General features: G+C 36.0%; 2 protein-coding genes across 2 annotated transcripts; one reads left to right on the top strand and one right to left on the bottom strand.

The window, feature by feature from the left end:
* Nucleotides 1-178: 178 nt before the first annotated feature.
* Nucleotides 179-7,195, bottom strand: slc25a40 (solute carrier family 25 member 40). The gene is made up of 11 exons (XM_067448074.1): nucleotides 6,944-7,195; nucleotides 6,714-6,820; nucleotides 4,183-4,242; nucleotides 3,986-4,092; nucleotides 3,820-3,887; nucleotides 3,599-3,723; nucleotides 3,322-3,495; nucleotides 3,077-3,186; nucleotides 2,796-2,877; nucleotides 2,607-2,687; nucleotides 179-2,014 (listed from the first exon to the last, which is right to left on the bottom strand). Exons 2-11 carry the CDS (start codon nucleotides 6,811-6,813, stop codon nucleotides 1,860-1,862), a joined length of 1,062 nt encoding a protein of 353 aa, XP_067304175.1. The 5' UTR covers nucleotides 6,814-6,820; nucleotides 6,944-7,195; the 3' UTR covers nucleotides 179-1,859.
* Nucleotides 7,196-7,280: 85 nt separating this feature from the next.
* On the top strand, nucleotides 7,281-14,341 carry dbf4 (DBF4-CDC7 kinase regulatory subunit). Its single transcript, XM_067449548.1, has 12 exons — nucleotides 7,281-7,740; nucleotides 7,917-8,080; nucleotides 8,444-8,632; nucleotides 9,110-9,160; nucleotides 9,266-9,335; nucleotides 9,438-9,514; nucleotides 10,544-10,577; nucleotides 10,707-10,752; nucleotides 10,829-10,960; nucleotides 11,049-11,169; nucleotides 11,258-11,373; nucleotides 13,213-14,341. The coding sequence occupies exons 1-12, from the start codon at nucleotides 7,704-7,706 to the stop codon at nucleotides 14,018-14,020; spliced, it is 1,845 nt and encodes a 614-aa protein (XP_067305649.1). The 5' UTR covers nucleotides 7,281-7,703; the 3' UTR covers nucleotides 14,021-14,341.
* Nucleotides 14,342-15,405: the final 1,064 nt, after the last annotated feature.

Genomic DNA, 15,405 nt, shown 5'->3' with positions numbered 1-15,405 from the left:
CTCTTTAATTTTGTTGCACTTTGACAGAAATAAATGGGGTGAGGATAATGAGGGCGTTGCAGATGAATATCATATATTCATTATTATTTAGCCTCAATGTGTTCAGTAAAGTTTCACTTCATGTCCTCATCTACGATCATGTTTTTTCAATAAATTAAAAAGTAAATACAAGCTTGGCTGAATGGTGATTTTGTTTCATTGGCTATTAACATTGTCACACAATCTCATCACATTACACTGTTTAATTCTGTTACCAATACAAATTGTGTAAAAACATTACTGAAATTCTGACTTTCATTGCACTGGAAATGTATGGTCTGGCACCTTTGAAAAATGTAATGTCATTTATGCTAACAGAAAATAAGCATTCTTACATTACATAAACTACATTTGTGCAGACTGCATGAGACTTACATGCTCCGAGTTTAAGCAACATGACTTAACATTATAAAATGGGACTGAATAAAGAAATCAAGAGTCAAGACAATGAGTTTTTAAATCATTCATTATTGAATCACTTAAAGTTAATTAATTTACTTAAAGTGCAATTGTTTTGTTTTTTTAAATGACTATTTAGGCATAGGGTTAGTAGATATATTATTTAACAATTAAAAATCAATTATTTAAGTGTCAATCAATATGGCGTTTACACAAACTTACAGCATGTTTTTTTTTGGCACAATTCACAGAAATTGCTGAAACAGTACTAAGACATTTTAAATAACTTAAAAGTTGACAAGACTTAACAAAACACAATGATAAACATGACTGATGGGAATAATTTGGTGGTATTTATATACTAGGGTTTATGTTTCATCACCTTTAATAAATAAATATCAAAATGCAAATATTAAATTATATCTGATTTTCAACTATTCTGAGATAAAATATAAATGTGTACTTCAGAGAAAGTAAAAATGTATATCCAAGCAAATCTATGAACTAGATTCTTAATTTGTGCATAATTTTAGAAATTCATAAATAGTAACAAAGCATGATGTCCTGTAGAAATATCTGAGATACATGCTGTTTTAAAGGAAGTGTGTGTAAGATTGTGTCCAAAACTGGTACTGCAATCACTATCCTCGCCTCCACCTCCCCCCTGACTGGAGGTTGCCAGATATGCTGCAGGATCCAGCAGGAACGTTTGTAACTGCAGCTGTGGTAACTAGAGCAGATCTGGCAACCCGGATGCCGAAACACTACTGACTTTGTGATTGGTAAGATAGGTGGAGGGTGGAGCTTCAGGCCAAAACACAACATGTCAACATCAACATCAGTTGAGGGCTGCAACAACAACTTTTAAATGACAATATCCTGGCCGGATTACTGTTGTCAGTGATATAAGTATTTGAAATTAACATGATTTCTTAATATCTAGTGACATATCAGAACCGTTTTACGATTCATTGAAATACATTTCTTACATACAGTTCCTTTAACTGCAAAGGTAATGCATAAATTAAAATTGTGACAAATGTGAGGGGAGGAGAATTTATAGGTGGCACAGGCTGGAGGATGGAGAAATTGAGCAAGCATCAATTTGAGTATTGAGAAGCACCCTAGGGGTGTCCAAACTCGGTCCTGGAAGGCCAAAGTCCTGCAGTTTAGCTCTAGCTTGCATCAACATACCTGCCTGGAAGTTTCTAGTATGCCTAATAAGACCTTGATTAGCTGGTTCAGCCATGTTTAATTGGAATTGGAGATAAACTCTGCAGGATAGTGGCCCTCCAAAAGCAGGATTGGACACCTCTGCTTTAGACAGACATTCAGAACTAATACATGAATGGGAAAATATGCAGTAATCTGTGGTAAATGCATCGGCATCTTAAAGGCATGTGATCAAGTGTTGTTCTTATTCAGTGGTTTTCTGTGTGGATCATGTGCTGGGCTGTAGATTGGCCACCCCCCGGTTGCTGCTGGTTGTATCTGCGGAAGAAAGCTTTTCCGAACTCATATGTGCTGATCATGATAGCACATGCCGGAGCCACTTTAATCAGCCTTGGCATGAAACCTGAGAATGAGAAACATTGTGTACTGCTGAGACATCTAGTGGTGATTTGAAAACCAAGATACCAAAAAACAACTGAACAGTAACTAGATAACTGTATAGTAAAACTAAAATATATACATGTAAAGTAGTATAATGTTCAAGAGTTTAAAGTCAATATGGACTTTTCTTTCTTTTTTAAACAAAATAATACTTTAATTCAGGAGGGATGCATATAACAGATAATAGTAAAGACAGTTAAGATATTAGTTACAAAAACAACAACTCAATTTTAAATAAATGCTTCCTAGTCATCAAATATTTGTGGGACGAAAAAAAATCATGTTTTCTGCAAAAATATTAAGCAGCTGTTTTCAATAATAGGTAATGTTTTATGAGCACCAAATAAGCATATTTAAATTATTGTATGTGACATGACACACTATATGCCAAAAGTATTAGGATGGCTGCCTTTAAATGCAAATGATCTTTTAAGACATCCCATTCTTGCTGAAGCATTAAAAAAAAAGAAGGGGCCAAGCCCAACCCCTGAAAAACAACCCCACACCATAATCCTTTTAATGCTAGTGGATATATATTATATCAATATATTTACCTGCAAATAGTCCTGATACTCCATTTTCGGCAACTATTCTTTTCATCACATTATATGTGTTGGATGAGACTTTTGTGGACACTACACAGAGAATTCTACACATTAATGTCATATTTTGATCTGATTATGCATGTAAACAGAAAGCGTAAAATCCCATTGATGGAAAATTAATTGAGTTTTGATACTTACAGTTCACTGTCTGCAGTTCACCCAGTTCTACCTGACGTTTTGTCTTGACCACATCAAATGGCAGTGTGATGATTGATGCAATCTAAAACAAGAAAATACAGGTCTGGTACTTGATGCATTGTGACAATACAATACAAATGCAATGTGGCCAGACACATCCTGGATACATGAAAAATAGGTTTTGCATGATAGAATCACATTGGACCCCATTTATAATTGAATTCAAGAAGTGTTCAAGCTCTAAAGAGTGCTGATGATAGAGGTGTACATCACAGACTTACCGATCCAGACAGTGCTCCAGCTACGAATGTGATGTTAAAGGTTGGATCTGTAACGCTGTAGTATTCACAGAGCCAGCCTTTACCCTTCTCATAGTTAAACCAGTACATAGCTGAGGAGAAACAGAAAAAGTCATTAACAGTTAGAAGTATTAGTATTATATTAGTTAGAATATTTTGAGTCTTGTGATTGCAAATTACGTGGTTCAAAATGTAAAGTCTGTAAGTGAAGGCTGTGTGTGTTTCACCTGAGAAGGGGACGTCTCGGAGCAGTGTGGGTCCCCAGCCCCTCCACAGAGACCGCCAGCCCTCGCTGTGCAATGCTGACCGGATCACGGCGCTCAGCTCCCCGTACGACTGTTTCTCAGCCTGCATCTTTGTGCGGATCAGCTCCAGGGGGCTGATTACTGTGGCCGAGCCCACTGACACATGCAGAAAACTCATGTGAAGCCAGACGCACTTTGATATAGAAGGTCAGCATGTGGAGAAAAGGTCAAACACTTAATCGGCGGGGTTAAACATTACCTCTCGCAATAGCGCCGGCAAACAGCGGTGCCAGATCCGATCGGTCTCCCATCCTGACCTTGAGAACAGCACACAGCTGATCGTAACTTGTGAAATAGATCACGGTCGCGGGCACCGCCATCATTCTGCAAAGGAAAACCATTTCATTAAATGTGTTCCAGCAAAGGTCAGTTGGGTTCAGACAGCAGCAAACATCTTCAGAAATGTAATAGAAAACTCACAGTGTTGGAGGAAGGCCACTCCACAGTGATCTGATTCCTTCTATACGTATAATCTTAATAAAGGCATCCTGGAACAGGGGAACAAAAAAAACTTTTGAATATGTATTTAAACAGTATCATATGGTGAAGAGACAATGAGTTCACAATTTTATATGATTTAGCATACCAAAGTCCCTCTAAAATGAGCAGGTGCTTTGTACCATGCCTTTGAATTGCCATTTTCACAGACGCATATATGATCCATCAGACCATTACAGTAAACAAAACATTTACCTGCCAGGCATCAAAAAAACAAAAACAAATTAGAGGTTTCAACCACATCAACATTTGACTTCATTTGAACAGAAAGCAGCTCAAGCGTACCTTTGGGAAAAGGATTTTTTTGTGCTTGCAGTCTGATTTTCACCACATCCAGAGGTGTTACTGTGAACATGAAGAAAACAGCATAAATCCTTATTATATTGTTGAATATTAATGTTAAAATAAAAGTGTCTGCTAAATGAATAGGCTATCGTTCAAAGGTTTGGGTTCACGAAGATTATCTTAAGCTCTGAAAGAGATGCTTCTAGAAGTCATACATCTTCTTCTTAATTTTAATTCATCATTGTCATTAGAATACTTACCAAAAACCTTTAAGTTGGCTTTTATTAAACCTATAAAACGCAACTTGATCCAAGAGAGCTGGTTAATAATTACAGACGTATCTTAAAGCTACCTTTTCTGTCAAAAATACTAGAAAAAGGGAGTATCCTCACAACTATATTCCTTGTTAGAAAGAAATGGTCTCTGCCAAGATTTCCAGGCAGGATTTAAACCACTCTCATTAGTTTATAAGGGATTTGCTCTTCTCATCCGACCATGGTTGTATCTCTCTATTAGTGTTACTGGATCTTGGTGCTGTATTTGATACTATCGACCCCAACATTCTTTTGAATAGACTGCATTAGTGGAATTAAATTGGCATTTATCTAACTGGTATCAATTTGTAGCAGTAAATAAAGATGTGTCATATTGATCACAAGTTCAGTATGGAGTACCGTTTTTATTATTGGACTAAAAACTTCTGCACGTAGTGAACTAGAACACTGTTTTACCCACTGATGTCTGCTCTGTCTTTGTCATCAGTTAGGAACCTGAGTGTGCTCTTTGATACCAATCTTTCATTTGAAAGCCTACCTCAAGGCTAGATGATTATAATGCTCTACTGGGTGGTTTCCCTGCCCGCTTAATAAACAAACTTCAGCTATTCCAAAATGCAGCAGCTTGAGTTCTAGAACTAGTAAGTATGCCCATATTAGCTCAGTTCAGTCAACACTGCATTCGATTCCTATTAAACACGACATACATTTTAAAAGCTTGCTGATTACTTAAAGAGCACTAACGGGCTACCTGAGCGAGCTCTTGACGCATTATAGTCTTTTATGTCTATTGTGATCTTGTGATCTTAAAATTCTGGCCAGTTGATAATATCTAGAATATCAAAATCAACCTCAAGCGATCGATTATTTTCCTATTTAGCACCCAAACCCTGGAACAGTCTTCCTAGCATTATTTGAAGACACAGTATAAATCTAGACTAAAAACACATTTCTTTATCCTGGGATACACATAATACACTATCACATTTCTATAAATACAAATTAATTCAAGGATTCTAAGGTCAATAGGTCAACCGGAACCAGGAAAACATGCTATAACACCTCAGATGTACTTGTTACGTTGTAAGAAGAATAGCCTCTATGCTAATATTAGTCTCTCAGTTTATTCCGAGGTGTCTGTATCCAGATCAGATGATGGACCTGCACCTAGACACGACCACAACGTAGTCCTGAATGTCATCAGCAGAGGGTTTTTTTGTGGAAACTGATACATTTTTTCAGGATTCTTTGATGAATAAAACATTGGGGGAAAAAACAGCATTTATTTGAAATAGAAATATTGTCTAACATTATAAATACGTTACCCTCACTTTTTTTTTATCAATTTAATGCATCATTCCTGAAAAAAGTATTAATTTCTTTAAACACAGTGTAGCATATGCATGCCAAAATGGGTTTTGCCGTAGAAATTCCATGATATTGCACACTCGTACTATTTATACGCATGTGATCGGGTTGATATATAAAACACACTGAAAATGCCAAGCAAGAACACTATGAGCTTTAATTTATTAAACACTCCAAAGACTGTTACAGACTGTTCAAAACTATTAATAGACTGTTATTAGACTCCAGCCTATTTTAAATTCATCTGGGACTTTGCTTTGACATTGCCATTTGCTAGAAAATCCAAAAAAAAAAAAAAAAAAAAAAAGGATGTTTTTTCAGCACAACCAGCCCAGTGTCATCTGAACACACAGTACAAACCCACAAAAAAATGCTTTTGCAATATAATAATGAAATTTTTCTATATTTTCCATATTAACTTTCTCATTTAAGGCACCTTTCATTTAGGTCATCTTTATAATTTGTTTACCAAATAGTTTTCATAATTTTTATATTTAATATTATTCTCTACACATGTATTATCTACATATATAATAGTATGTTGGCTATATTAAATATTTTATTCTTTTGTGTAATTTGTAAAAAACAAAAACAAAAAAAACATTATATATATATTTTTAAAAAAACCTGCCATTTAGCAGAAGCTTTTTAATGTAAATTGATTTACAGTACAGTATTATTAATGGTAATTTAAACTTTTAAAACAAAATAAATTATAAATATACTGTCTTTGAAACTAAATTTACTGTTAAGGGCAAAATAAGTATTGTTACAAAAACAAATCTTATATTATACTGGCCCACGTTGCATAAGGTTGAGCAAATTAATATATTTATCTATATTATATTTATTTATTGGGATCTGGTAAAAATACAGTCTCTCTCTTACCAAACAGGGACGTAATAATTGCCCCAGAGCAAGAAGCCATCATCTGCTGGAAGGGAGTTATGTCCCCCTTAGGTCCTGAAGAACTTTTCTGAGAACTCATCTCAAACCTGCAATGTAGAGAAAGCTCATTTAAATCTGGATTCACAAACTTGGTTAACTTCAGTCTTTAGTGAGTGGTGACTGACAGCCATGAGCCAATAATGAACCTTGTTAAACAAGCTCACACTTACCTTAACTTAACGTTACTCCTAATAGATCTGAACACATAAACAGCTCTTATATCATCGACCTTTATCTGTTATCATTACAACAGCCTACGGTTGAGTTTCCAAATAATGTAATTAGCGAAAACTATGTAACCCCGAAAGAAAAAAGCAATATCATCAGTGCAATCCAAAAATATTAATAAAATTCACATGATTCATAATAAGTTTCACGCTACTACTCTAGTGTGCGCCTTGCGTCCCCTCAACATGATGACATGTGTTTATGCAGCAGTGTGTTTCCTACCAGCAGATTCGTTACTTCCGGCTATTTAAATTTCGCCATTGAACACAATAGAACGCTTATGGACGTAACAGTTTATCGAAGTCGTATTTTATATATTTAATCGTAGGTTTCTCATTTGTGTTCTACATAAAATTCAGAATGTTTATATTAGTGTAAGTGACAATAAAATATAAAGGTTTTGTGGCGTCGTTTTCTTAAACGTCAAAAAGTATACGTCGAAATTCCTTTTATGAATTCCAAGATTGCAGTGGGTTTTGTGGGAGTGGAGACACCCCTCGAGCGGGAAAATGGAAACGGGCTGCGTCGAGTGTTTGTTATTAAGATATTTACAAACAGTGGAGGCATTTAACGCACTCCTTTGCTTTTAGCTTAATGTTTTAATCATCCAACACTTTTGAGTTATGCTGCTATGTGTGTGCGGTATAACTAGCTGGTTTAGCCTGGTTTAGGGCTGTAACCGTTAAAACTGAAAGCTCCACGATGAAGCACGAATCTTTCTCCAGGTGTAAAGACCGAGGTGCTGTGAATCTCTTTTAATTAACTTTCTTTTGACGTTGAAAGGAAGCTTCTGATAATAATGCTTTATAAAATGTGCATGCTTTCGTTGTCCAGTATATATATAACGTTACTGGATTTGTAGAATATATGCATGTTGGTTATAACTGTCTAATTTTGGTATATTGATCTTCACAGATTCAAAACTAGAGGGACATAATAGTGCGTCATCTAAAAGCAAACTTAAACCAGCATGTGATGCTCTCCAGAACAAACCCTTTAAAGGGAGAATATTTTACTTGGATCTGCCTGGGAATATGAAAACACAACTCTTGGAAAATGACATCAAAACACTTGGTGGTGTAAGTGCTATTTATTGTCTAAATATTTCATATTTTAGGCTATTGTGCACATAGTGTGTGCAATTTCCCATACAGGAAGAGAACGACTTTTAAAAAAGGGAAATTCGACAGCTGTCTCTTGAAACAGAGTTTATCAACAAAATTTTAATAAGCTTTTGGATGTGTATAATGTATTTATTTTTCACTTCTCTTGGTTTAAATCAAACCACAATTTCATCTGCTTCGTTTAAACAGTGTATTATGTTTTATATCTGTTTCTGGGTAAGAATAAATTGATGATAAATGTCTGGAACTTAACTAATGATTATGTAGACATTTCTTCACAGATTAAGAAACTTTTCAATGATATGTTCTGCTCCTCAGACAGTGGAAAAATTCTTCAGTAAGGAGATCAAGTATCTTGTTTCCAGTAAGCCAGAGGCTCGTTATGCCCAGCGACTCCTGTCGGACTCCCCGGCACCCAGTCCGGATTCGGGTGTCAGCTCTCCTCATCCCGGCAGCAGGAGGGAAAGCCACGGGCACAGGGGCAGCTCTCAGGGAGTCACAGATACGGTTAGTCAGAATGCCTTTTTGCGCTGTTAAAGTTTTTTTTTTTTTCAGGGTTCGTTAAATCAAAGAAGACCAAACGCGTTTTAAAGTTGTGATTAACAGTCCTACAGTCTTTAAAATATCATTGTGTTCATGAATACATAGCTTTTTGTGTGTTGTTAAATCCTTGTCCAGTTATTATGAATGATTGCAAATGTTGGAAACCTGTTGTATAAACTTATGGTTGAATATTGTTTAAACGCAGATGTCATCTCTCCAGAGTAACATAATTATTAGCATAATAGCTTCTTCAGCTTGCATGTATTTAGCGATTTTTCACCCTCTGAAACGAAATATTCATGTCAACAAATTTATAAATTGGAACATTGTAGTGAAGCAATGTTACGTTTCAATCAAGAGTTCACATGTTTATTTGAACATGTTATTAATATATTATATATTGATTTGTGATATTCTGCAATGCTTTAAATGTTATCACAGGCTGCTGTAAGTCGAGGCAAATCTCTTGTGGAAAGAGTTGTTAAGGATCAAGTGAGTCAATCTTTATCAAGCCTTGTTTGTGAATGAACTCTTCAGCAGTCCTGAGTAGTGGACAGTGCTCTGTGAATTAATTTATGATTTTCTCTTCTGTTGTAGGAACGTGTTCAGATGAATGGGATCCTGGCCAATGCTGTGGAATGGGGGATCAAAGTCCTGCATGTTGACGGTATCATCATTATCAACCCTATCATTATTAATACTTGTGTTTTTAGACAAGTTAGAGGTGGTTTCAATATTTCATGGTGTTTCATGCTTGACGTCCAAACAGATGTTATTTCATACGTTGACAAGAAGAAAGCAAAATTGATTGCATTGAATGCAGCTAATCCCATGGTTAAAGGAGCTGTGAGTATTTTTCTATTCTTTTTATATAAAGAACCAAATGAACAAGTTTAAAATTAATAAATGTAAATCGAAGTTGAGGCCATTGGAAAAAAAATAGTTTGACCAGTGTTGCTTTTTTTTTTTAAATATTGGATGGGTCATAGGGATGTTAAAATTAGTTGACGCATTGTGATGCAGAGGTGGACAATTCTGCATTGATGCAGGTTGATGAGCAAGAGATGTGGGGGGAGCGAGCAATGTCAACCTCGCCACATAGACCATAATGGATTATAGCCTACTGACGTTTCTCTGACATAATTTGTCACATGTGCACTTCTCACGCTATAGCATAATAATAAAAACGCAAGCAATAGAAATGCACCCACTATTTGGTAATAGAAATGCACCCACTATTTTAACATTTAAAGTGTGTGTGTGTGTGTGCGCGAGGCTGTGTTTGAATATGAGCGTTATTATAACTTCATTACACTACTTGACAGTTTCATGCGCTTTTAGTATCTCTACTGGTGTTTGTTCTAAATGGTCATCTCATTTTCTGTGTTCAGACTTAAGCTGTTTGATTCAGAAAGTGTACTTTCTCAGAGCAAATATAAAAGGGAGTTCATATGTCTGACTGCTTGAATTAATTGGCAAAAATGTAGCCATGTGCAGTAATATTGAAAATTGAGGATGCAACGCATTGTGATGCATCATGATATGGAATTGAATCATTGACATAACAATCCAGTGAATCGTGAGACGAAAAAATTATTCACAACCCTAGTGGGACTTGTCCCACTTAAAGTCCCTGTTTTAAAGATTAAGCTAAAACATTTGAGCATTCACTAGACAATTTTACTTTAATACATATTTCAAGGACCATGCAGAATCTACACAAGTTTTCACATTTTCTGTCCTGATGTGTGTTGGGAAATCATTTGTTGTGGAATGTAAATATGGCCGTCTGAAGAGGAATCTGTGGAGCTGCAGATTCTGCCCAGGGCTGCATATAAATTATCTCTGTGTATGTTTCACACTCTTCATTTTTAGGCTAGCATTCACCATGCAGAGAAAAGACACAATGGTAAGTACAAATGAACCAATCTGTTTACATTTTTTGCCTCTTCTGTATTGTAAATTGTAAGAAATGTAAATTGAATATATTATAGCAATGCTTTCATTCATTTTAATTAATTTTTTTTTTTTATTCCAGCTGGAAGAATTCGTCGACCGTTTGTTAAAGTGGAAGACTCAAGCAGGTCTGTTTCCTTATTTTATCTTATGTTTTACCTTTCATGTTATTGGTCTCATAACAATCTATGATGTTTTTTCCAGGCATTATCGTCCCATCTACCTTCCCCTGTCCAACATGCCTGTGTGCAACCTCCACTCTCTTCCACCCTGCAGTCCCTTCCTGATGGAGGAACATGGAAAAGATGATTCAAAGAAGAAACAGAAAGAGCAAAGGTGGAATGAGCATCACTCACATGCTATAATGTTATTGTCAAGTTTTTTATGTGTGTTTGTGTGAATTAAAATCTGTGTTTTGCTTTAGGTCTGTTGGGGAACGAGGGACTCGAGGAAAGAAAGAGAGGCGTAGAGGTCATGAAGGCAGGGAAAAGAGGAAAGGAGGATACTGTGAGTGCTGTGAGGTCAAATTCGACAACTTAAAAGTGGTACGTGTTGGAAAATATAGAAAGCCACTCCCAATTTTAGAGCTCATTCTGTGTGTTGATTATTGTTCTATGACCTTCTGATCACCAGCACTTAGAGAATGAGCAGCATCAGGCTTTCTCAAAGAGTGAGGTGTACGGAGTCGTTGATCGAGTCACTGCGGGACTGACCTGCGACCTCATGAACATCAGGACACAATGCAGAAGGTAGAAACATCATTAACATTATATATTTCTTTAGGGCTAGGTTGACAATTTCAATTGATTTTCATTTTGATTCAAATTATATTGTTTCATAAAAAATCCAAAATTAACCGTTTAGCCTATGTAGTTTTTTGTCATTTTTACCCCACCTCCCATCCAATAATCGCAATAAGCATTGTGCTTTGTTTCTTTTGATATGCAAAAAAAGTCTCCGCTTTCAAATTCTGTCCATTTTATCAGAAAATTAACTGAGATGATGTGAACCAATCCTCTCTTCCTCTTTACTAATAATTATTAAGGGTGCTCCGATCAGGATTTTTGGACCCGATCTCTGATCATAGGAAGCAGTATTTGCCGATCCGATCACTCTATTTGAAGCCTTCTATTTATCATATAGAATTATTTATAGGGAATTTTACAGACATTCATTCAGGGAATTGATTATTTCTGAAAATGGGGGAATTCCCCCTTATAGGTGACTATTGTTATATAAATGTATATAATTATCTCGCCTAATTCTTTGATTATGCTGTGCATTTTTGTTTTTAAAGACATTTTTTTCAGGTAGGTCTAACATTAGTATTGAGGTAAGAAATACTAAAGAAATGTAATAAAGAATCAAATGTAAATTAATATTGCTTTTTCCTGAATAAATTAGATTAATCCTTACAAAAGTTGCAAAGGTTAACCATTTAAGAGCAGTGAGTGTCATTAAGGTTAATCAAACAACAAGACAAAGAGGAATTTGGAGACAGCAGCAGTTTATTCGACTGCTTTCACTTTAAGAGCGAATACATGGATACGGTTACATGCAGTTACACAAATGTTAATGTTCACTCGCGAGTCACGACGGGGTTTATGTGCATACTTGTCATTTTGTGTGTATTTGACCATTGCAGCGAAATTTGTACTCGCAAGCTTTTTGTGAGGTGTGTGTGTGTGTGCAAGTGAGAGCAATCACGGTCGCTTGGAGAGTGCGTGAGTGCTCTGTGAACACTGGCAAGACTTAAAATTAAATTCAAATGATAAACTTTAGTGACGATGCGACACTGCCTTGATTTTGCAAGTGGCAAATCCTGTGTCAACTGTGCAGCCTGATTTTAGTGCAGATGCGATGCGGTGATGTGAAGCCATTTAAGTGAAAGATAGCGCGCGCTCGCGGTGATTCACTTGAGCTGTCTGTGAACTTGTGTCTCAGAAAGTTTTCAAATGACTTCGTTAGTTATTTAACTTCCTAAGTTATTGCATGTCATGCCCTTGCTCTCACGGCAGACGTGCATCTTTGTGTCGTCAGCATGAGATTTGTTTTTTAAGATCTGCCTTTTTAGAGACCACTGATCAATCATCCCAAAGCGATTATCGGTCGAGTGAGATAGGTTGCCGATCAATCGGCCCACACCTAATAGTTATAGCATTAAATGAACTTCAGAAGATATGTTGAAAGAAATGTATCATGTCTTATGTAATTGCTGAAACAGTGGTTAATCCATGGAAAGATGTCAATCAAACAATAACGTTTCGGAAATCTGTTCAGTCTCCATAACTAGAAATAATAAATAATTGAGACATCACCAACTCTAGAGTTATGTTTACATGTCGTGAAATGTTTTTTATGATGGTCACCATTTAAATGGTAATATTTCAGCAACGAATTGGAGTAGAAACATAATTGTTACTTTACAAAAGGTAAAAAACTGTAAAAGGTGGTTGCTGTTTCATCTCCAAATTAATCAATATTAAATCAAGAGCTTGAAAAATGGAAATTTTGTTGTCATTATTTTATTTGCTTATTGTTATTTAATGGCCTTTTGATAGCACCATGTCAATGTCTCTCTGCCACAGGGTGAAATGCAGTACATCAACCCCTCTTCTGTGTGCTGGAGTCATTTTGCCGGGAAAGAAAGATGTGGGATCTGTGAATGGTGATTGGAAACAGGAAAGCGAAGGGTCTTTGCTTTGGGATTCGACAGCAAAGCACTCTCTCTCAGAACAGACCATAGGGAAGCCTCTGCTGGTTCGCAAACGCAACCGGGGCCAGTGTGAATTCCCTTGCAGCAACAGGGACAGCTTGATTGACCCGTCCGACATTCTGGAGAAGTCCCGGTCCAAGCGGGGCTCCTTTGAGTGGGAATTTCACTTGCGATCTGCTGTGCGTCAATCTGAAGGTGCATCTTTTCTAAGCAGAGAACAGAACTGTGACTCTAATGCACTTGAATGCAGGACAGACCAACAAACCAGGACAAACCCTGACATGCACCCAGCTCAAGGGTACAATGAAAGAAACCGAGAAACAATTACTGGAAATGAATCCTTTAGGACTAACGGCAGTGAAATTTATACGCAAAGTATGCCTGAAAATCAAGTTGAAAATTCAGCTCTTTTGCCTTTAGACAGCACAGAACCTGGACCGGGCCGTGACAGCCCCTTTAATTCCCTGCAACGGAAGGTTCGGAACATCAGAACCAGAAGAAGAAAGCAAGTACCAGCCTTGCCCATTGATTCTAGTAAAGAAAAAAAATCATTGCGCTCTCTTTCACCTGTTAAACCTGTAGAGGAGTGTGAGAACCCACCAGCTTCTGTTCTGGACCTGTGGGAGCTCTTTCAGTCCAGTGACAACATGGATGAAGACTTTAAGGGCTTTTTAGATTAATGCTGGGTAGAAAAAATTTAAGTTGAGTGGAGAACACATTTGTATGAGTTATAAAGGTTAATACTATGCCAAATAATATATATTAATAGATCTGTGTTTTCTTTCATCAGTAAAATGAAAAAAAGAAAAGAAAAAAAACTGCATTCTCACCATACAGGCTTTAAAAGAAAACTGATTATAGACTGGGAAAATACCTACTGACTCTATTTAGAGAAAATGAGTGGAGCTCGACAGTGAGTGTGTACATTTTGTTGTGTATGTAATTGAAGGATCTAACCGTCTTGAAATGATTTCAATGATTAAAGTTGAAAATATTTTTTACATAGTTTTTTCGTTTTGTTTTGTATCATGGCTATAAGCACCATTTTTTGCACATAATATTGTTTAGAAAGCCTCTGATTGGGCATGGGTTTTGAATTTTCTTAACACATCTCCAGATTCCAACCTCAGTGCAGGGTTTCCACGAGTCTTAAAGTCTTTAAAAGTCTTAATTTGACCTTCCACAATTTAAGACCTTAAAAATGTCTTAAATTGAATCAGAAAGTCTTAAATTCAGTATCACAGCATTAAATTAGAGCCCTATGATTTCTGCAATACAGAAAACCTGGACAGAATTGCAGAATTCATTTATAAAAATGGAATTTACTATATAATGTAAAATGCATATAAAGGAATTTGTCAAATATTGGATGAATAAATCAAGTCATTCCACTTTTGTTCATCATATAAAGCATTTGAGTCTCTTCAGAAAATTTGGAATAAACCCCTTGATTTTATATGGATTCGTTTTGCGACTTTATTAACTTTTTGAACCTTCAAAGGGGTTGTTGCTTAGAGAGACTTTCTATGGAGGGGCATAAATCTTTCTGATTTCATGAAAAATATCAAACACAGATGAACGAAAGTCAGGTATTTTTTTATTTAACTGTTAAAGCGGAGTAGAATTTTTTTTTTAAAAAAGAATAAACTTTAAAACCAAAAATATAATAATTTCATAGGGCCCCACAAAATTTTTTTCTTCTTCAGGATTTGTACTGATTCCTACAAATTCACAGCATCCTTCAATCCAAATACATTGACATGCAAAATGAAGAAATTAACTAAATTAAGCGAGTTGATGCTTAAAACAAGAACAAATATCTGTCATTGGGTATATGAAAATTACTTGTATTAGAATTAAGTTCCTTTTTATGAACCTATCGCCAGATATTTGTTCTTGATTCATAAAATCACTGACAGATCTCTTATTTCAAACTTTAAACTGTTTTGGAAAATCTATTGGAAAATATTCTCAAACTTTGAAGGATCACTAATACAACTCATTGTGTGGTTAGACATTTACATTTAGAGAACATTGTGTTATGTTCCCTTCAATTTGTTCCCTA

The sequence above is a fragment of the Pseudorasbora parva genome, chromosome 7, assembly GCF_024679245.1.
Source record: "Pseudorasbora parva isolate DD20220531a chromosome 7, ASM2467924v1, whole genome shotgun sequence".
NCBI classification, from domain to species: domain Eukaryota; kingdom Metazoa; phylum Chordata; class Actinopteri; order Cypriniformes; family Gobionidae; genus Pseudorasbora; species Pseudorasbora parva.
Note: the sequence above shows the minus strand (reverse complement) of the source record. Positions and strands in the feature narration are given on the sequence as shown.